This window comes from Onychomys torridus, chromosome 8, assembly GCF_903995425.1.
Source record: "Onychomys torridus chromosome 8, mOncTor1.1, whole genome shotgun sequence".
Lineage (NCBI taxonomy): Eukaryota > Metazoa > Chordata > Mammalia > Rodentia > Cricetidae > Onychomys > Onychomys torridus.
Window position 1 is genome coordinate 50,620,822 of NC_050450.1, and position 23,906 is coordinate 50,644,727.

Genomic DNA, 23,906 nt, shown 5'->3' on the forward strand with positions numbered 1-23,906 from the left:
GTCATTTGTACAAACAAGCATTCAAAGCATTAACACTTTTAAGACTAAATACCAGAAGACAGTATCAAGGATTCAACAAAGATTTATTTCTTTGTATAAAATTAATAAGCAGCTGAGTGTGGTGGCTTACACCTAAAATCTTAGCACTTTGCAGGCAGAAGCCGAAGGATTACTACAACTGTGAGACCAGGCTGTAAGTAGTAGAGATGGAGGCAAGGCTAGAGAACTGGCTCAGCAGGAAAAGGCACTTATGACCAAGCCTGACAGCCTGAGTGTAACAGGATGCACAGGGTAGAAAGAGAACCAACTCACAAAAGCTGTCTTCTTGCCTACACACACACACACACACACACACACACACACACACACACACACACACCCCGCTTCAATAAAAATATTTACTCTTAATTGGGAGAGGTGGTCCACTGGCACATCCTGCCACACTGCTCTGGCAGAGGACCCAGATTTGGCCCCTAGCAATCATGTCAGGTGGTTCACAACTGCTCGTGAACTCCAGCTCTAGAGGATCTGATGTCCTTTTCTGGCTTTCTCAGCTATCTACACTCACATGTCCACATCCAGACATACACACACACATAATTAAAATTTTACTAAAAAATTTTAAAGACAAAATGATACTGAGAAACCATTAATACATATTAGTAAAAAGGTTACAAGGGTAGAAATGCAGGTCAGTGCTAGAGTAGTGTACAAGGCCCTCACATCACAAACAATAAAAGGTTAATGTATCACCACTGAAGAGTTTCTTAAATTTTTTATTCTAAAATAAATATCCACTCATGTTAAACATCTGCTAATGTACAGATTTAATGAGATGTTATATTGCTGTGGATATAGTTTTGATTATCTATTTTACAAGAACATAACAGACACATACATTCACAAAAGAAAGTAATAAACGCCGGGTGGTGGCGGTGGCGGCGGCTCACACCTTTAGTCCCAGCACTCAGAGGCAGAGGCAGGCAGATCTCTGTGAGTTTGAGGCCAGCCTGGCCTACAGAGTGAGATCCAGGACAGGCTCCAAAACTATACAGAGAAAGCCTGTCTCAAAAAACAAAAACAAAAACAAAAGAAAGTAATAAACACAAGGGGGAAATTATTTGATCTCAAAAAAACCTTAAGTTGCCAGGTGGTAGTGGCGGCGGCAGCAATGGCGCACACCTTTAATCCCAGCACTTGGGAGGCAGAGCCAGGCGGATCTCTGTGAGTTTGAGGCCAGCCTGGGCTACAGAGTGAGTTCCAGGAAAGGTGCAAAGCTACACAGGGAAACTGTCTTGGGGGGAAAAAAAAATTGACAAAATTTGCCAGGCATGGTGGAGTACAGAGAATTCAGAGGCAGGAGGATTTCTGTGAGCCAGCTTGAGCTATACAGTAAGTTCCAGACCATCTGGGCTAGATATGTAGATCCTATCTCAAAGAGAGGGGAAAAACTTTTCCCCCAAACAAAACTCAGACAATAAGAGTGTTTTCGGCAAAGCCTGACGACCTGAGTTAAATCCCTAGGAAGCATAGCATGGAAGGAGAAAATTGACTCCTAAAAGTTGTCCTCTGACCTCCACCCACATGCACGCCATGGTGCCTAAGCCCTCCCTGCCACCATACAAATAAGATAAATTTGACTAAACTGACAATCTTTAGTACCTCTGACCTCATTTTGTAGTATAGCATACCAACACAAAATGCATAAGAATTAGTCAAAAGAGACTTTTTTATTGAACTCCTCAATCTTTTTTCACTCTCCAAAAAGTCGAGGTACTAATTGAAATATGGAGCACTTAGTCTGTGATTTATAGTTTTGCTTAACAACATTTTACTCCCACAGCACTAACCTTTAGAGGCTCTGTAATGTGGGCTTTTCCTTTAGGCCCTGTGCCTGAAATACAGTTACATAAACATTATAGACCTAAGCTCCAAAGAGCAAGAAAACAAGCATTTACCTTCTTAGTGTCAGCAGACGACCTCAACCCTTCTGGCAGCGTGTGAGCCAAAGGTAAAGCAGCAGCACTGACACGCTGGAAATGGGCATCAGAAACCGGCTCCAGGCGTGGCCGCTTGGACTCCAATGAATCATGATCCACTGGTGAGGGGCCTGAGTGAAATTGTTCATATCCAGTTCTTCTTTCTTGAGGCCTAATACAAAAAAGAACAACAAAAACAACAAAAAGCAAAAAAGCAAAAAACATCTGAAAAGTGTTAAGTGACATTTAACTCCTTGCTAATACCCCAGTTGAACTTCAGAATGAATGAAAGGTTATGCTTACTTTCAAAGTGAACTGTCACTGCCTATAACTTATGCCAGAATAATATTCAGGCATACCCAACTCAATGCCCATACACCACATATATCCCAGGACAGCTATGCATGAAGCACAACACACTTATAGATAATGAAGTCATGTCACAGTATCTAAAGCCTAGACACACCTGAACCTCACTTGAATATTATTAACACTTCTAACTGAATGTCTCTTTGAGAGGAAGAGAAAGTTCTATAGAAAAATCTAGAAATGAAAGTCTTAACACAGATTTTTATTTGTAAAAATATCTTGAGTTACTGAAAAACATCTATATAAAATATATTTTAAGCATGCAAGCACAAGGACCTGAGTTCAGATCACCAGAACCTATGTAAAGCTGGCCACCTGCCCACACTCATGTATGCACATGCACATACACAGATTTTTTTTTTTATTTAAAGACTTTTATTTTAGCCATGTAGTGGTGGTGGTACATGCCTTTAATCTCAGAACTTGGGAGGCAGAGGCAGGCAGATCTCTAATTTCAAGGCCAGCCCAGTCTACAAAGTATGTTCCAGAACAGTTAGGGCTACACAGAGAAACCATTCGGGAAACCAAAAAACAAACAAACAAAAATTTTTTTTATGTGGATGAGCGTTTATCTACACATACATAAATGCATCACATGCATGCCTGGTCCCTGGAGAATCCAGAAGAGGATATCAATTCCCAAAACTGGAGTTACTAATGGTTGTGAGCCACGATATGGGGGGGGGTAGCCTGTGAGATTTATCAAAACCAGAAGGTGAAATATACCCAATACTGGAGAAGAACAGAACATAGAACTGAAGATGATTATAATGATAAATATAAATATTAAAAAATAAAAAATTCAAAAATAAACTTGCTAGAAGGCAAGATAAAGAGTTATGAAAAACATAAAGGTGGTGTTCAGAGAGTTTCCTGAAAATTCTACTTTAGAAAAATAAACTCACTATGTGCACACTTTTCAAAGGCATGCCTCTAAAGATTCTAAACATACCTTACTGGTAGGTGTTTGCAAGCTGTGCTTTTTTTTTTTTTTTAAATCCTGTCAACGTTTAATATTTTCATGTGTTCGGGAGGCAGAGCCAGGAATCTCTGTGAGTTTGAGGCCAGCCTGGTCTACAAAGTGAGTTCCAGGACAGACACCAAAGCTACAAAGAGAAATCCTGTCTTGAAAACTGCCCCCCCCCAACACACACACAAAATAAACTCCATGTATTAGAGGTCCATTATTTAAATTTTAATTTAATATTTAACATTTCTTAATATGGATTTTTAAAGTTTACACAGGCTTATAACTATCAGTCCTTTACCATGGCTTTCATTCTTTGGTTAGTTGGATTTCATCACCTACAAATTCTATAATAAATTTTGGATGCTCAGTGTTTTCATGTCTAAAAATACCTGCTTGTTGCTTTAAGGCTTAATTTTGTCTGGTATAATATCTTGGATCTTAATTTTTCTCAGAATTTTAAGCTACCGCTTCATTATCTCCTACAACTAACTAAGCTCTATTCAGGTTTACAACCAGACACTGTTCCGCCCTGAAAACCACCTCTATTTCCTACCTGAATCCCTCCTAGTGGTTTACTTACCCTTGAACTTCAATAATTTACCCCGTAATATGCCCCTCTATTTTCTCTTGCTCAGGGGCACTGTGGCAGCCCTACTTCAGACCTTCCCTTCAGTGGGAAATTGATCAAGAAAGTTTTCCTTGCCATTGTCTTGCTGAGAAACCAGGAGTCATAATGGAAATTCTTGACAAATCATTTACCATCACTCCATTTAAAACTGACGATTTTAATTATATTCTTTCCTTTTCATCCCTGTTTCATTGAGAGTAAAGATAGGAAATGGGATGCCAAGTCATTCAAGATTCTTCTAATTCCTTCCTTGAATCTTTTCAAATTTCTGGCAATAATTGTATGTTTGTTTGTTTTTGTTTTTTCAAGACAGAGTTTCTCTGTGTAACAGTCCTGACTGTCCTGAAACTCACTCTGTAGACCAGGCTAGCCTTGAACTCAGAAATCCTCTAGCCTCCCGCTCTCGAGTGCTGGGATTAAAGGTGTACCTCCAAACCAGGTTACCTTTTTTTTTTTATAAAAAATACAAGATTTTTTTAGTCCTTTTCCTTTTTAAATGTGTTTGTGTATTTGTTAAATGACTTTTTTTTAATTGCAACAACACAAAAGAAAGATACCCCCATGATGATGGACTAAATTTTTTTAATTACATTTATTTACTTAGCATGTGTGTGTATCACTATGTACCAGTGGGTCTGAAGACAACCTCTGAAAGTCAGTTCTCTCCCTCCACCATGCGAATTCTGAGAATCTAACGCAGGTCATCTTTGGCTTGGCAAGCAAGCACCATTACCCACTGAGCCATTTTGCTGGATAATCAGTAGAGTATTTTTTAAATGTCTATATTACCTAAAGCAGTGGTTCTCAACCTTCCTAATGCTATGTCCCTTTAATACAGCTCTTCATGTTGTAGTGACCCCCCAACCATAAAATTATTTTCGTTGCCACTTCATAACTATAATTTTGCTACTGTTATGAATCATACTGTAAATACTTTTAGAGACAGAAGTTTGCCAAAGGAGTCATAACCCAGAGGATCAGAACCACTGACCTAAAGCACAATGATAATAGCAAATTCTCAAGGGATTGTTCACAAACAAAACTATAAAATACACACAGACACAAAATACCACAAATGCCAAAACAATTGTGAAAGGCATATTTCTTGATTTAAAATTATATATATGTGTGTTATATATATAATGTATTATATATATAATGTGTGTGTGTATATATATATGTATATATATAATTGTTGTTGTTTTTGTTTGTTTGTTTTCAAGTCAGGGTTTCTCTGTGTAGCTTTGTGCCTTTCCTGGATCTCACTCTGTAGACCAGGCTGGCCTCGAACTCACAGAGATCTACCTGCTTCTGCCTCCCGAGTGCTGGGATTACAGGCATGCGCCACCACCACTCGGCTCAATTTAATTATATTACAAGGGAATAATAATCAAAACAAAGAATTGAGGAGCTGAAGAGATAGCTTAGTGGTTAAGAGCACTGGCTGCTCTTTCAGAGGACCTAGGTTCGATTCCCAGCACCCATACGGCAATTCACAACTGCATATAACTACAGTTCCAGGAGATTAAGGGTCCTCTTCTGGCCTCCATGGGCATTGTACACATGCTGCACAGACAAACATCAAGGCAAAATACCCATATATATTAAATTTGAAAAAAAAAAAATCACAAAACCAGTAACATGGTATTGACCTAAAACTTACAGACAGACTACCAGAGGGGAATAGAAAGGCCAAAAATATAAGGTGAACTAATTTTTTACAAGTATAGCAAGAGATCACAACAGGAAAAATATAGTTTCTTTGGTACATCAAGCTGGAAAAACTGTATCTTTACACACACAAGAATGAAATTATACACACAATATAGAAAAATCAACTGAAAATGAAAGAAGATTAAATATGAGGCTGGATACTATGAAATCCCAAACAGAGAACAGAGAGGGAAGACTCCAAAGCAGGCATTGGCCTTGATTTTTTTTTCTAACATAACAAAATCTCAGGCCACAAATGCAAAAATAAATAAATTAGATTTGTATCAAACTCAAAAGTTTCTGCTGGAGGCCCACCTCACAGCCCAGGCAGGTGAAAGACAGCCACAGGCCCACCTTGATCCTCATGGCCCCAGGCTGGATGAAGATATCCAAAGGCCCAGGCCCACCTGGGACCTTGCCGTACGGGGAGGGAAGACACCATTATGATGAACAAATAGATGATGGAAAAACGGGAGAGAAAGAGAAGCAGACCAGTTCATGTAGTTTAGAAAGAAGCAGAACTGAAGAAGCAGAAGTGGTGAGGAACAGGCTAATATGGGTGGCCAGCTTGCCACCTGGGGCCATAGGGACGCCAGGCAGGTCTGGGCTGCTGACGAAGGTCATGTCTGTTTCCGTCGTCTTACCCCAGTCAGAGTCTGTGTTGACACCCATGGCCCATGTTCCCACCAAAGGCCACACAGATCCCCCAGGATCTGAGCCACCACCTGAGGCTATGTCAACGTCCAAAAGCTATGCTGCTGCCAGGATCATGCCAATATGAGTTGCCTACACTGCCACCCGGGGCCATGGTGACATTCGGGTGTAGTTGGAGTGCTTCTCTCCAGGTGCCTCCAAGCCCCCGCGGTCCCACAACCCACATATAAAGTAATCACTCATACACTTATATTACTTAAAAGCTGTATGGCCATGGCAGGCTTCTTGCTATCTACTTCTTTTATCTTAAATTAACCCATTTTTGTTAGTCTATAAGTTGCCACGCGGCTCGTGGCTTACTGGTACCTCACATCTCCCTTGTCATGGTGGCGGCTGGCAGTGTCTTTCTGCCCCAGCCTTCCACCTCCCAGAATTCTCTTCTCTCTTATCCCGCCTATACTTCCTGCCTGGCCACTGGCCAACCAGCATTTTATTTATACAAAGCGATATCCATAGCATTCAGGCCTGAACTGCTGCCAAGAGCCATGTCGGGATCTGTGGTCCTGTTGCAGCTGGGGTCTGTATTGATCTGTGCCCCAAAATACCACAGGGGACCAAAGGAACCATGCATGTTGAAATCTGAGGCTGTGCTGAGCCAGTGTGCCCCTACCCCTCACTGGCCACTGCAGCAGAAGAGTAGTGCCACCCCTCAAGGGAGAGCTGAAATGACCCCACCCAGAACCACAGGCATGGGAGAGCCTGCCAGATGGCCTGCCAGATGGCTCCACTCCTTACCTGAGCAGAGAGGCCCCAGGGGCCCCCCGACCTGACCAAATCAGCTACCAGCCAGACTGACATCAGGGCTTTGAGTTGATCCACCCCAGCAACTACCCTATCCATGACCTGCAGGAATGCATGAAGGGATTGGTCCTACAAAACCAGCCAGGGTTTTTCCCATGACTCAGGACAATGAGAGGGTTTTCAGTAAGGGTCCAGCGTTGATGGTGTGCCAGAAGCCAGAGGTCCTGAACCAGACCAACAATTCATTGCAATAAACATTTGCAAGTAAATTGGACTGGGCAAAAGGGTACATACACTTCATGACACACTAAAGCTCCCAATGTCACTAAGACAAATGAGGGGTGTTGGAGAGGCAGAAAAGACGGAGGGTAAAGGGGGCTTTTTTGTTTGTTTTGAATTAACGGATTTTTTTTTTTAATTTTCTTTGAGGGAGATGCTATGGGGGTGAGGGATGGATATGGCGAGACTGGGAAATGAGTGGGATTTGGGTGCATGATGTGAAATTACCAAAGAATTAATTATGTTTCCGGACGGTGGTGGCACACGCCTTTAATCCCAGCACTTAGGAGGCAGAGGCAGGCGGATCTCTCTGAGTTCGAGGCCAGCCTGGTCTACAGAGAGAGATCCAGGACAGGCACCAAAACCACACAGAGAAACTCTGTCTCGAAACACCCCCCCCCAAAAAAAAAAATATATATATATATATGTTTTAAAAGTTTCTGCTGACAAATAGTAAATTAGAAAACTGTTATTTGATATCCAAAATTTATAAAGAATTCAAATAACCCAAAAGAAAATGTAATCACCTGAGACTAAGAAAATGGCTCAACAAATTACACTTGCCACACAAGCTTGAGGACCTGAGTTAAGATTTCCAGAGCCCATGTACAAAACTGAGGAATAGGTAGATTGCTGGAGTTCCAGCTTCAGGGAGAGAGTCCATCTCAAAACTAAAGCAGGTGGAATTTCAACTTGGTACTGGCAGAATGCTGCAGCAAAGAAGGGCGGAAAAAAGAAGGCCTTATGCAGTCAACAAGTCGCTGGCTTGGAAACTACACCATCAATGATCAGAATCACATGACTTCAAGAAGTTTGCCCCTCAGGCACTCAAAGAAATCCAGAAATCTGCCATGAAGGAGAAGGGACTCCAGATATGAGTGCCAATACTAGGCTCCACAAAGCTGTCTGGGCCAAAGAATATTGTATCCATGTACATTTGTCCAGAATACATAATGAGGATGAGGATTCACCAAACAAGTTCTATGCTTTGGTAACTTGTGTCCCTATCACCTCATTCAAAACCCTACAGACTATGCCTGGGGACAGGGAGGTGGAAGCAAATACCTCTAGCCTTCATACTATCACAGGGACGAACAGACACATGGACGGGGACACACAGACACAGATACACACACACACACACACACACACACACACACACACACACACACACACACCACAATCTTCAAAAGAAGCACAAACTGTGCCTACATATTTTTCCAAACAATAAAAAATAAATAAGACTGCAAAGATGCATGTGAAACGGCATCCAATATTATTAACTAATAGGAAAATGCAAGTCAAAATGACTGTGAGATAGATACCACTTCCCACTAGCCATCCATCCATTAAGATTCCTATTATTGGGCTGGAGATACGGCTCTGTGGTTAAAAGCACTGGCTGTTCTTCCAGAAAATCCATGGTTACAATTGTCTGTAACCACAGCCCTAGGAGAGGTAGTGCCCTCTTGTGGACTCTGTGGGCACTGCACACATGGTGCACAGACACACATGAAGGCAAAACACCAATATACAAAATATCAAACAAATTGGCAGGGTGTGGTGTCATACCCATTTAATCCATCCCTCAGGAGGCAGAGGTAAGTAGATCTCTATAAATTCAAGACCAACCTGCTCTATATTGTTAGTTCCAGACCAACCAAGGCAACATAGTTACTCTGTCTCTAAATCAATTAATTAATTTAAAATTTTAAAAGACTCCTACTATCAAAAAGAAAAAATATAGACAAGGATGTAGAAAAAACAAGTCCTAGTACAGTGATGGCAAGTAAAGATTGGTACAGTCACTATTCAAAAGACTATGACAATTTCTAAGGAAATTAAGATATATATCTGCACTTTCATGTTCGTTGCAACATCAACAGTCAAGACAAAAATGAGAGAGAGAGAACGTTACTCAGTTTGTTTTAAATTGAGATCTTGCCTTAATTACAATATTGATGTGCCTAGAGGACATTAGATTAAATGAAATAAACCAAACATAGAAAAACAATGTTGGGCCGGGCAGTGGTGGCGCACGCCTTTAATCCCAGAATTCGGGAGGCAGAGCCAGGCAGATCTTTGTGAGTTCGAGGCCAGCCTGGTCTCCAAAGCGAGTTCCAGGAAAGGCGCAAAGCTACCCAGAGAAACCCTGTCTCGAAAAACCAAAAAAAAAAAAAAAAAAAAAGACAAAGAAAAAAAGAAAGACAATGTTACATGATTTCACTTACTTATGTATGGTATCTAAAAACATTCAAATACAGAGACAGAAAAATAAGCCTGGCAGCACATGCCTTTAATCCCAGCATTAGGGAGGCAAAAACAGGTGGATCTCTGAATTTTAAGCCAGCCTGAACTACAGAGCAAATTCTACTGCATTGGTGGTATAGTGGTGAGCATAGCTGCCTTCCAGAGCAAATTCCAAGCAGCCAGGGCTACGCAAGAAACACTGTCTCAGAGGGGGGGGGGGGGGCGCAGACAAAATCGGAACTTATGAAACAGTACCACATAGTTTAAATGGGGGCGAGATGATGCTCAAAGGAGAGAGTGTCAGCAAAGAGAGGAGCGGGAATAAAGGAGGCAAGGGACTGAGGATAGAGGGCAAAGGTCAGACAAAATAAAGAGGGTATGAGAAACACAAGGTAACTTATTATCAATTAAAAAACAAAGCAAAGTCTGAAGGCAGGAGCTCTAAGACTAGACTACACAGGTCCAAGAAACAACAGGTCACTAAACAAAAACTCCAGTGCCAAATATGGGATGCCTTTGGAGGAGATGGCAGAGGCTCCAGAAGCCACCAAAACAATGCAAGCTCTTGCCATTTCTCTTGGCTACCCACCCAAACTAGCTGGTATGACCCTACTGCTGTAGAGATACTAAACCTTAGATACAAGGTGTAGAGAAATCAAGTTGAAACTGGACTGGAAGACGCGTCTCTGCTGGCTGGATCTCATGGTGCCAGATGGTGCAATGCAGGTGAACTGTAGGGTAAAGACATTGATAATCTAATCCAGCTTCTACATTTATAACCCATAATAACCTGTCAGGCAAGATGCACTAACTGAGGAGATGGTAATGAGAGTATTACAGGGATAACAACTGACGGAACAGAAGTCCTAAGAGCCAGACAGAAGTTGAGGTAACATGGCACTAGTGTGGACATCAGAAATGACTTAGTTCAAACAGACACCACTGCAGTACGTTCAAACACCCATCAATAAACAATAAAGGTGACTGTTACACAACTCATTATGTAACCAGTTCTGGAAAGAAGCCACTTTTGTGTGATCCTCTAAAAATGTCCTTGGACCAAGGGTGCATGCTCTTGCCTATAATAAACTATGTATCATTTGTCAGCCACTCCGTTCATCCTCTAATCTCCCAGCTCCCCTCAACCCTCCATCCCCAGACCCTGAACTCTGAACTTGGCCCCATGACCAACAAACGGCTTCCTAATTGAATTTGGGACTTGCTCTACAAGAGGAACTGCATACCTAACACTATAAAACTGGTTCAAGGGGCTGGAGAGATGGCTCAGAGGTTAAGAACACTGGCTGTTCTTCCAGAGGTCCTGAGTTCAATTCCCAGCAACCACATAGTGGGCTCACAGCCATCTACAATGAGATCTGGTGCCCTCTTCCAGCCTGCAGACAGAACACTCACTATACATAATAAATAAATTAATAAATCTTTTAAAAAATAAAATAAAATAAGTCATAAAAAAAAAAGACTGGTTCAAAGCATTGACTGAAGAGGTCTTAGGCCCATCAGCAGAACATAAAGTGGCCACTTAGCTGAAAACATTTCCTAAATTGTTATGCTTATATGCACAGACAAATACTTAAACAGTCTTCTTCTTGCAGCAAATGAAGACAAACACAAAGGCTCAGAGCTGTACAAAACATGAGAATAAAGACACGACATTTACATCACCCCCTTAAAATTTGGAGAACACCGGAGAAGAGAAGATAGAAAGAATGCAATAGCCAGAGGATGAGGGAAGGGGCAGTAAAATACCATCCCCCAAGTATGGCAAGTCACGGCAACCACAAACTCATAGCAACAGTGTACTGGGTCCACAGAAGACAGGTCCTCCTAACAGCCGGGTGCTGGCCTACAACCTACTGCTGCTCTAAAAGCAGCCGAGAGATTCTGGAGAGGCAGAGTGTCTAGCTGCACACCCACTGCGAGCCGGAGCCTCTGGAGGTCAATCACCCAGATGGCACTAGAAATTCTGAAACACAAAACCAAGCCAAACTGGTAAACGGGGAAAGTGATTTGCAGAAAGAAGGGGCTAGCAGAACTGGGAGAGAAATAGGAAAGAGGAGGAGTAACCAGAATACAGTATGTATGTATGAAATCATGAAGGAATCAACTTCACTAAGGGGCCAGGCACAGTGGCTCTCAGGAGGCAGGGGCAGGCAGATCTCTGTGAGATTGAGGCCAGCCTGGTCTACAGAGTGAGTTCCAAGACTACAAGGGAGACCCTGTTTCAAAACAAATAAAAAAACAAAGCTAGAGATATGGCTCAGCAGATAAAGATGACTGCCACTAAGCCTGAAAACCTTAGTTTGATCCCCAAGATACATAAGGTAGAAGTAAAAAACTGATCCCTGCCACCAAGCTGTCTTCTGACTTACACATATGAACCATTACACATGGCATACTCCCATATACATAATGAAGTAAAGCAAGTAAATTTTCATTAAAAATGTAATTATATAATTTTTCTTTTCTTTTTTTTGGATTTTAGAGACAGGATTTCTCTGTGTAGTTTTGGTGCCTATTCCGTATCTTACTCTGTAGACCAAGCTGGCCTAGAACTCACAGAGATCCACCTGGCTCTGCCTCCCGAGTGCTGGGATTAAAGGCATGCACTACTACCACCCAGCCTCATGGAATTTTTTTAATGGAAAAACAATCACAAAAAGCGCGCGGGGGGGGGGGGGGGGGGGCGCCTGGGGATTTAGCTCAGTGGTAGAGCGCTTGCCTAGCAAGTGCAAGGCCCTGGGTTCAATCCTCAGCTCTGAAAAAAAAAAAAAAGAGATATGAGACAAGTGTTGCAATCAACCAGCACATGGGAGACTGAAAAGGAAGCTCTGGAGTTCAAGGAAAACCAATACAAGAACTCAAAACACAAACTGTATAAAAGACCAGTTGAAGCCAGGCATATCTCTGTGAGTTTGAGGCCAGCCTGGTCTACAGAACAAAATCCAGGACAGGCACCAAAACTACACAAAGAAACCCTGTCTCAAAAAAAAACAAAACAAAAGACCAGTTGAAGCTTTGCTAGGAAAAAATTAAAAATAATAAATAAATGATGTAATTCAATTAGCCTTTAGTAGGAACATAAAAGAAATCCCATTACCTGTCAGAACCTGGGTGAAATTCTGAAAGCAAGGAAGGTCGTCTTCGAAGCTGCTGCTGCTGCTGCTGCTGTAAAAGCTGTGATGCCTGACTAACTTCAATATGAGGAGAGCGATAGTCAGGGACTGCAAACTCCTGGGAGTAAAATAATTTTAAGTTAACTATTAACTACAAATAAGAACACGATCACGAGGTTAAATCAAGTAATTAGGAACCAATAAGTATGAAAACAAATAGCAATGACAAGTTTAATCCTTTAATGGGCCAATTTTTCACAATATTTTAATTATTTCTAGTAAGATTTTTTCCCCTTATGTGTATGTGAGTGCCTGTTTTATGTCTGCACACACACAGGCGGATAATCTCAGAGCCCAGAAGAAGGTGTTGGAACCTCCGAAGCAGGCATTATAGACGTGGGTGCTGAAAACCAACTCCAGTCAGTCCTCTGAGGAGCAGCAAGCATTCTAACCATTGAGTCATCACTCCAATCCCTTATTTACATTTTCACATTTATTTAATTTATTGTGGAAGTAGGAATAGGTTGTACATATGCCATGGCATATATGTGGAGGTCAGAGGACAACCAGAGGAAGTCATTCAGAGGATCATAATAACATAGGTATAAAAAGCACACCCACCACGAAAGGTAACAGGCAATATCCTAAGAAATAACACATCATTTCTCTGAAGTTAGAAATGACAGTCCTTAGGTTTAGAAGAACCAAGGAGAAAAGCTAAGGTAGTTTAAAATTAGTCCACAGTCCATACATTAAAAACTCGGGGTTGGGGATTTAGCTCAGTGGTAGAGCACTTGCCTAGCAAGCGCAAGGCCTGGGGTTCGATCCTCAGCTCAAAAAAAAAAAAAAAAGAAAAGAAAAGAAAAAACTTTAGAGGGCTGGAAGATGGCTCAGCAGGTGGAGGTCCTGCCTGCAGACTCGAAAAACCTGTGTTCAATCCCCGGAACCCATACGGGGAAAGAGAGGATCAATTCCAGCACATGTAGTGTGGCATACAGACCTACACATAAAAATAAATAGTGCAAATTTAATTTTTTAATGTAGAAAACCAAGGATAATGATTTACTACATGTTCCAAAACACAAACCAAAGGCTTCCTAAAACAAGGAACATAAGAAGAGCACTGGCTTATCAGCAGAAATAAACAGAAGCAGACAGGCAACAGCACAGAGCAGGTTCCAAGAAAAGCTTTGACTTTGTAAGTTCGGTAGCAAGATCATCATTCACTCAAGAACATCAAGTTTTCACAATTCAAGAACTCTGAAAACATATCAGCCACTGATGTTCTCTTAAAGATTTGGGGGTTTTGAATTATTCAAAAATGAGTGGGAGGAAAAAAGATGCCGCAACAGTGCATAGCAGCCTCCAGTTCCAACCCTGTACCACTGTCTAGACTGTCTCATGGGGGGGGCAACTTCAGAAAAATCAAAAGGTAGAATCCAGCTGGACACAAGAGCATAGATCTAGAATCCCAGCACTCAATCTGGACTACATAAGGAATTTAAGGCTACACAGTTAGCTCCTGTCTCAAATAAACAGACAGACAGACAAATGGAAAATTCATAAAAACTATTTTCAGATAGTGAGCAACAGGCTGTATAAGATGTGACCTCTGAGAGAAAATTGTAACCTTTCTGCCTAGAATCAATTTTAAAGTCTACAGCCCTGGGCATTCAAACAGGGCTCTACAATCATGATTATTGAAGACACAGTGATAGAGGTTTAGAGAAGTCAGTATTTCTAAAGACTTCTACAGAGGAGGGAATTACATACAAAAAGATTCTTAAACTTGAATTTGGTCCCCTTAAGTCTTTGCAGAGAGTGAAAAGTCACAAGGCTGAGTTAATACTGTTTCTGATCAAAGAACAATTAGGGGAACCTACCCCTTCAAGTCATCCTCTGACTTCCATAAGCACACAGAGACACACACAGTAATATAAACAAAGGAAACAGTAACACAATGACCCAGTAAATCAGCAATCACATGGATAGCACTGGAGCAAGAAGAAACAAAACCTGACACCCAGTCACGATAAAAACTGTCAACCTAGGAACACAAAGCAACTTCAGCCAACAAGAGCATCAACAAAAAAATGCAAGTTCTGGCCGGGCGGTGGTGGCGCACGCCTGTAATCCCAGCACTTGGGAGGCAGAGCCAGGCGGATCTCTGGGAGTTCGAGGCCAGCCTGGTCTACAGAGCTAGTCCAGGACAGGCTCCAAAGCTACAGATGAAACCTTGTCTCAAAAACAAAAAAAAGCAAGTTTTTCTGCAGAGACATAAGGATATCCATTCTCATTCCAAATCAGAACCATATTTCAAAGGAGTCCTCACTAATACTCAACTATACATGATTCATAAATGTGCTTTCTGTTATATTCTCCAAGATGACTATATCATTTTGTGTCTAATTTTATGTCAACTTGACACAAGCTAGAATCACTGGGAAGAAGAAACCTCAGTTGAGACAATGCCCCCCCAAACTGGCCTGTGGGGCACCGTCTTAACTGATGACTGGTGTGGAAGGACTCAGCGTGGGCAGCGTCAGCCCGGGGCAGGTGGCCCTGGGGTGTATAAAGAAGCAGGCTAAGCAAACCATAAGGAGCAAGCCCATAAGCAGCACTCCTCCATGGCTTCTGCTTCAGTTCCTGCCTCCAGGTTTCTGTCCTCACTTCCCTCAGTGATGGAGTATGACCTGAGAGTTGTCAAGATGAAATAAACCCTTTCTTCTTCACATTGCTTATGGTCATGGTGCTTTATCTTAGCAAAAGAAATCCTATGGGCTGGAGAGATGGCTCAGAGGTTAAGAGCACCGACTGCTCTTCCAGAGGTCCTGAGTTCAATTCCCACATGGTGGCTCACAACCATTTGTAATGAGATCTGATGCCCTCTTCTGGCCTGCAGTCACACATGCTGTATACATAATAAATCAATCTTAAAAAAAAAAAAAAAAAGAAATCCTAATTAAGATACATTTCTTCCTTTCCTTGTTTTGTTTGTTTTTGAGAGATACAGTCTGGCTATGTAGTCCATACTGTCCTTAACCTGAAATAGACCTGCTTCCATTTGCTGAGCTCCAGGGTTACAGGAAGATGCCACCACACCCAACATTCCTTTTGTACTTTTCTTCAAATCTCTTACATTGCTAGCTTTTGTCCAATAAGCTGGGAGCTTCACCTCATATTTCATTTTCAAAAGGTTAAATTACAGAAACTTCCTCACCTTCCTACCATCAAATCTCTCATTGAGGTAGAGGTATTTATTCTAAAACTAAGGAGAGACCAAATTATCTAGCCAGCTTAAACCAGAGCATGGAATGTAATAAGCTGTTATCCTAGAGACTATCAACAATTTACACTTTTCTGTGAATTCCTACAATCAAAATCAGAGCAACAGGGCTAGTGAGATGGCTCAGCAGATGAAGGTACTTAGAGCCGAGCCTGACAATCTGAGATCAATCCCTGGAATCCACACAGTAGCAAGAGATAACCACCTCCAGTCCTCAGACCTGCATGCATATGCTAGAGCATGTGCACATACAAAATAAATAATTGTAAAAAAAATTAAGAGGGATATTCAATCTCTAAAATCTAGTAGAATCCACAATAAGACAACAGATAATTAAGTGGGCAGTGGTAACACACACCTTTAGTTCTAGCAGTGAGGCAGAGGCAGGAAGATCTCTGAGTTTAAGGCCAGGCTGGTCTACAGAATAAGTTCCAAGACAGCCAGGGCTACACAGAGAACCCCTGTCAAAAAAAAAAAAAAAACCAGAAACACAACAACAAAAAGATAGATAATTAATTCTCAAACTTTGGCTCTTTGTAGCTGGCTGAAGGTGAAGGGGTGTGTGTGTGTGTGTGTGTGTGTGTGTGTGTGTGTGTAACATATAATTTTTGAAGACATCTGTATATATATAAAGTATGCACCTATATGTATGTATATTTTTTAGATGAAGCCTCATTTAACTGTGGGGGGCTTCAAATTTGCTATATAGCCAAGGCAGGTATTGAACCCTCATCCTCTAGCCTCTGACCCTCAAGTGCTGGAATTATAGGCATGTTCCAGCACATCTGGCTGTGAATGATTCCTGCATGATTCTTACCATTAAAAAAAAAACAATAACAACAACAACAGCCAGGTGGAGGTGGCGCACACCTTTAATCCCAGCACTTGGGAGGCAGAGCCAGGCGGATCTCTGTGAGTTCTAGGCCAGCCTGGTCTACAGAGTGAGCTCCAGGACAGGCACCAAAACAACACGGAGAAACCCTGTGTTCAAAAAAAAAACAAAACAAAACAAAATAAGGGCTGGAGAGATGCCTCAGAGGTTAAGAGTGCTGCTTACTCTTCCAAAGGTCCTGAGTTCAATTCCCAGCAACCACATGGTGGCTCACAACCATCTTTAATGAGATCTGGCGCCCTCTTCTGGCCTGCAGGGATATGTGCAGACAGAACACTATACATAATAAATAAATCTTAAAAATAGATAGATAGATAGATAGATAGATAGATAGATAGATAAATGGATGGATGGATGGATGGATAAAATAACAAGAACATTCCATCACTAGCTAATAAATCTATTACATAGGAAAGGTGAAACCACAAAGTATGGATGTATCTTGAGCTAATATGACTTACCTGCTGGTGTCTGGTGCTGGGAAAAGTATACTGGACAGAATGTGAAGGATAACGACTTTGCTCTGTGCTGAAAGCTCCTTGGTTGGGAGGGTAGCCTGAACTTGACATTATCAGTAAAGACGTCCTCACTGGGCTGTGAGATCAAGTCCGACAAACAACCATGTTTCTAGGAAACAACCTAAACAAGATGGAAAAAGAGAATTTGTAAGTACTAAAACATGAAATGTCCTTCTGATAAAATGATAACTATAGCTATACATACAAAGCCACAATTGCCAGTCAAACCCTCATATATTTACTTAAGAGAAGTTATTAAAGCTTGATAAACAGTGCATCAGTTCTTCTACACAGACTACAGTGGAGACACTTGAGACAGTGCAGGAACAGCTTTGACTTTTGTCTTTTCTTTCCAGGGTCAGTGTCCATGAGCAGCATGTGACTTTCCTTGTCCTTATTAATAAAGTTCTCCTTCACTTAATCCAAGCTAAGTAGATTTTTATTATAACCTTGGCAACAACCCAAATGTCATTCTATCAACTGATGATACAATGACAAGGGTATGAGGGGTGTTATTGTTGTTTCCTAATCATGGTAAAACATATGAAACAGAAAAGTAAACTGTTCAATAGTATTAAATACATTCACACTTTTATGCATGATCTGTGTATACTATTTCTATTTAACATTTCATGTTGCCATAATAAAATTTTAAGAGTAAAGATAAAATGCTGTATTTTCTTTTTTTGTTGTTTTGGTTTGGTTTTTTGTTGTTGTTGTTTTTCAAGACAGAGGTTCTCTGTGTAACAGCCCTGGTTGTCCTGGAACTCACTTTGTTGACCAGGCTGGCCTTGAACCCATTGAGATTTACCTGCCTCTGCCTCCCCAGTGCTGGGATTAAAGGCGTGTGCCACCATGCCCAGCTGACATTTATCTTCTCACAGGTTTTCTTTTCCCAAAAATAGACACAACTGTTTTTTTCCCTCACTGATAGTTAATTATCCCAATAAAACACTTAGTGGATAAAATGTCATCTCTGTTACTCTTTAGCAATTAAGTGACTATCCTGGAAAAACTCACATACTGACGTATGTTCAAAAGGCATTTACTGCAGCATCACAGTAAGAAAAGCTAAAGAAACTCTCAATTCCAGTTACTGTCCTGTGTTAGGTTCATATAAGGAACTGCACAGGAGGTACAGTAAGCTACAGGTACATACTTCAGAACAGATACAACTCTGCTGACATTCCATCACACTGTCATATACTACAGACAAAATACTTACGGTTTCTAATACTCATTCAATTTAAGAAGCACCTACTCGGGGAGAATAATTACATCTCAGGAAGGAAAGGGTACCATCTGTAATACTGTTTGTTCAAAACTGAGGAACTGGCAAGATGTTTCAACAGACAGCAGCAGCTGTGGCCCAGCATGGCAGCTGGACTTCCATCACCAGAACCCACATGGTGAAGGAAGAAACGCTGTCTTACTTTCACAGGTGCAGGACAGAACATGTTAAAAACACAAATGGTTTTTCTTTAAGCTTTTAAAGCAGAAGCAAGTAAAATAAAATATTGCTTCCTTGAACACCAACAATATGCAGACAACTATTAGTTATACTGTTCTCTGCACATTTTTTTAAATTTATTATTTCATGTGAATGGGCGTTTAGCCTGAATGCATGTAGGTCGAGCACATGCAGGAGGAAGTCAGAGTGAGGTGTTGAATCCCTTGGAACAGGAGTTATGGATAGCTGTGAGCCACCACAGGAACTAAACCTGGGTCCTCTACAGCAGCAAGCAGGCAGGTGTAATGGAACAAACCTTTAATCCCAGCACTCAGGAAGCAAGGCAGGAAGATCTCTAAGTTCTGAGTTCGAGGCCAGACTGGTCTACAGAGCAAGTTCCAGGACAACCAGAGCTATTACACAGAGAAACCCTGTCTTGAAAAAAACTTTTTTCTTTTCTCATTTATTATTACATGTGTGTGCGCGTGCATGCTCACATGTGTGCACACATATAACACAGTACGGTGGTGGTGGTGGTGGTGGTGGTGGTGGTGGTGGTGGTGGTGGTGGTGGTGGTCAGAGAATAACTCTGTGCAGTCAGACTTGTTCTACCTTTACATGGGTTTCAGAAGTCAAACTGGAGTCCCCAGGCCCAGGTAGCCAGCACTGTGCTTTACAGCTAAGTCATCTCACAGACGGCACGAGGACATTTTTACACCGAGAGAGACAAGTTTCCCTTTACTGCACTTTGTAGCTGCTTCTCTTTCAAAGACTTTGCCTTTTGTGTATAACCCATTTCCTCTTTTACTCAAGTACTAGAGTCTTCTTTTCAGGTCCAATAAAAACTCTGAGCAGAGCTGGGCAGTGCTGGCGCATGCCTTTAGTCCCAGCAGAGGCAGGTGGATCTCTGAGTTCAAGACCAGCCTGGTCTACAGAGTTCCAGGACAGCCAGGGCCATACAAGAGAGACCCTGTCTCAAAACAACAACAACAAAAACAAACCAACCAACCAACCTCTGGGCGAAGCCAGGCCTTATAGCACAGGTTTATAATCCCAGATACCCTGGAAGCCTATCTAGGATACAAAACAAGTTCAAGGCCAGCCTGAGCAATATCAACAAGCCTCTGTCTCAAAGAAAAGAAAAACTCTCCAGAAGGAAACATAAATATTGAATTCATAAAGGGAGATGAGATGTCTTTCTACTAGTAGATATTCCTATCCTAGAGCATAATTACAGGTTTTGCTCCAAGAGAGCAAATAAAGTAAGAATGAGTATAATTAAGATAGGAATACTTTACAAACATGATTGAGAACTATTTTATATATATTGTGAAAAAAGATACATGTAGAATGTATATAGAAATTCCATTTGAATAACATAAAACTATGTAAAATTCCTATGAAAAAGATTTCATACATATATATACATACATACACTAATTTGGGGGACAATAATTATATGTTAAGATTAAAAATATATACACAAATGTATGCATATATTATATGTGTATATAACACATATGTATCTATTACCCCCTCCATTTAATATCTGTGACCACTAGCCACATTGGCTTTTGTTTTTAAGATAAAACAAGTCTCATATAAGCCAGGACCCCTGAACTGCCTATGCACCTGAAGATGACCTTGACCCTGGTCCATCTTCCCAGTGCTAGGCAGGCACCAACCAACCAACGTTACTTCCCTAGTCCACAGGTTATTTTCTACACTGGCTTTGTTGCTGGTGTCCTCCTCCATGTTGGGCATTAAATCCAGGGCTCTGTGCCTGCTGGGCAAGGGTACAGGCTTGAGGACTGACGACCAGTCAGCAAACTTGGCCAATTTCACCATTTTCTGTTTTGCGGTTTTTGTTTGTTTGTTTGTTTGTTTGTTTTTTCAGTCTTTACCCAATTAGGCTTGGAAAATAAAGTTTTCAGAAGTGTTTTCAATCTAACTTGAAAACAACTTTGAGAAAAAACTTTAAAAATCATCTTAGAGCATGGCTACCTGTTTCCTCTGCCTGTTTCCTCCAAGACCCAAGACATGCAAGTCAGCAAATGTGAGGGTGGGAGGTTTTGAGATCAATCCGACTAACAGATTGTATAGATCCAAAGAACAAATTTAGCAACTCTTCCAGTATCAATCATCAGTGGCAACAGGAGACACTGATGTTCTCTACCGTACTTTGTAGCTTAGGTAGCAAGCAAGAACTTACTCATGTCTTGGCCTCTTGGTTAACACCAAGTACCACCCAGCTTCACATGATTTCTGATCTGTTAGGCCACTGTTAGAAAAATAATTGAAATGAACATGGCTAACATTTTTTCCTTTTGCCTTTTTGTTATTTATAGAAATATAAATATATATATATATCACTGGGCATGGTGGCACAAGTCTTTAATCCCAGCACTTGGGAGAAAGACACAGGTGGATCTCTGTGAACTCAAGGTCAGCCTGGTCTACAGAGTGAGTTCCAGGACAGCTAGGTCTATATAAAGAAACCCTTTATATAGAAATATATATATATATATTTCTAAGGAGAGAGAGAGAAAAAACAAAACCATGTGATAATCCAGGTATAGCGCTGCATGCCTATAATCCCTGCCTTTGGGGAGGATAAGGCAAGAGGATTATGAGTTCCAGGCCAGCCTGAGATATGCACAAAGACTCTATGACAAAGAACAACTAAGAGCAAAAGTAGAAATGAAAGGAATTCATGTGGTATAGGGGTTTTTATTTTGTTGTTTTAATTTACAGTCTAATGTTCACCATCTGTCACCTACATTCACTATCACTGTAAATTGAGTGATTTGTTTTCATCTTTTGTCAATACTACTTCAGAATGTCCTAGATTTTGAGGAATAATTTTAGTCAAGTTTGACATCTGTGGTGGTTTGAATAGGTATGACCCACATAGACTCATGTGTTTGAATGCTTGGCCCATAGGGAGTGGCACTATTAGGAGGTGTGGCCTTGGAGGAAGTGTGTCACTGTGGGGGCAGGCTTTGAGGTCTCAGATGCTCAAGCCAAGGCCAGTACAGTCTCTCCTGCTACTGCCTGTGGATCAAGATGTAGAACTAAGCTCCTCCTCCAGCACCGCGTCTACCTGCAAGCTGCCATGTCCTGCTATGATGATAATGGACTAAACCTCTGAAAGTGTAAGCTAGTACCAACTAAATGTTTCCTTTGTAATAGTTGCCATGGAACCAGGCAGTGGAGCATGCCTTTAATCCCAGCACTCGGGAGGCAGAGCCAGGCAGCTCTCTGGGAGTTCGAGGCCAGCCTGGGCTACAGAGTAAGATCCAGGACAGGCACCAAAACTACACAGAGAAACCCTGTCTCAAAAAAACCAAAAAGTTGCCATGGACATGGTGTCTTTTCACAGCAATAGAAACCCAAACTAAGACAATTATCTCAGAAATAAAATAACCCATCCCAACATAACCAATAAGTAGCTAAATAACAGGACTACCCCTTAAAGGCATACAAATCTGTGAGTTAGAGCAGCCTATTCCAATCTCATTTAACTGTAGCCTGGAGGTTCTTATAATCCCCCATCCTCAAAACTCACCCATAACACAGAACGGCAAGTGTTCAGACCTTCTGTTTCCCAGCTAGTGAACTTCTCTCAAACATCTCATCCAGAAGTCAGAGATACAAAAGCAAAATTCAGTAAGAATGTGCCAATCTGGAGTCTCTCTTTTCAGGTCCCCTAACGTTCCATCTTTCCCTCTACTCCTCAGTAGTCCAGTCCTGGAGCATCAAGACACCTCTACAAAATAGATACCTTGTAGTTCAAAACCAACTGAAATGAAAAATTCCATTCAAAGCTAGAGCTAAAAGGAAATATGGCACTTTTAATGCCAATGTCAAACTATAAATTCAGTTCTTTTTAAAATTATTTTTACATTTATTTATTTATATTGTGTGTGAATGTCTGTATCTGTGTCTGTGGGTGGGTGGGTGCATGGCAGAGGACAATGTGTGGAAGTAGTTTCTCTTTCCATCATTTGTGCTCTGGGGATTGAACTCAGGTTGTGAGGCCTAATAGCAAATGCCCTGACCTGCTGAGGTATCCCATGGGCTGTAAATTCAGTTCTTGGGACAAAACCCAATAACTCGGCATGCTTGACTCATGAAATGTAAATGTTTTGTGAACTCTTTAAGAAACCTGATCAAGCCAGGTGTCAGGGTGCACCCCTGTAGTCCCAGCAGTCAGAAGGTGGAGACAGGAAGATCCCAAGTTCAGGGTAAGCCTTTGTTGTCACAGCACCTCTGAGGCCAGCCTGGGCTACATGAGACCCTGTCTCCAAAATTAAAAGGGAAAGTTAAAAAGAAACCAAGATTTTTATAAGCAACTAACTCATATAAGTTTCAACACATACAATGCTTTAAAAGGCTGAAAATGTTAAAACTAGATGTCACTGTTATGAGAAGAGCACATCTTGTCTGAATGCCACAGAGCAATAAAACCAGACTCTAATATCATACAAGCAGATAGTAAAACAAATAAACAAAAATGGCAAAATGAGCCAGGCAAGATATTGCATGCCTTTAATTCAAGCACTCAGGAGATAGTCAGGCAGCTCTCTCTGAGTTTGAGGCCAGCCTGGTCTACATAGTGAATTCCAGAACAGCCAGAGTTACATAATGAGACTGCATCAAAATAAAAAGGCAAACAAACAAACAAAAATGGCAAAATGAAATTGGTCTGCTTAGATATGTTTGAATCTTATTTAACACACATACCCTGAAACAACAAAATTTCAAATACAATCTGCCAAAAAGAAAAGATTAATACTCCTCTTACCAGGAACGCCTGGCTTTTAGCCTATATCCTTTGCATAAACAAAATGTACTTGGACAGGTTTTCAAGGTGGCCTACACTATCTTGGAAAATATCTAAAAATATACTTCTCTGTGGCAAGTCTGCAGATGACTCTTCAGATAAGAGTGACACTACCAAGGGTCACAGTGGAAATGAAG

General features: G+C 41.2%; 1 protein-coding gene across 23 annotated transcripts in view; it reads right to left on the reverse strand.

Moving 5' to 3' along the window:
• Ncor1 (nuclear receptor corepressor 1) overlaps window positions 1–23,906 on the reverse strand; it is a 154,348-nt gene that overhangs the window by 114,527 nt on the left and 15,915 nt on the right. For all 23 annotated transcript variants that reach the window (XM_036196488.1, XM_036196485.1, XM_036196487.1 and 20 more), the window contains 3 exons: window positions 17,417–17,594; window positions 12,762–12,895; window positions 1,959–2,151 (listed from right to left, as the gene is read on the reverse strand). In XM_036196488.1, coding sequence (XP_036052381.1) covers window positions 1,959–2,151; window positions 12,762–12,895; window positions 17,417–17,524 — 435 coding nt within the window. In that variant the 5' untranslated portion in view covers window positions 17,525–17,594. The remainder of the gene's footprint in view (window positions 1–1,958; window positions 2,152–12,761; window positions 12,896–17,416; window positions 17,595–23,906) is intronic.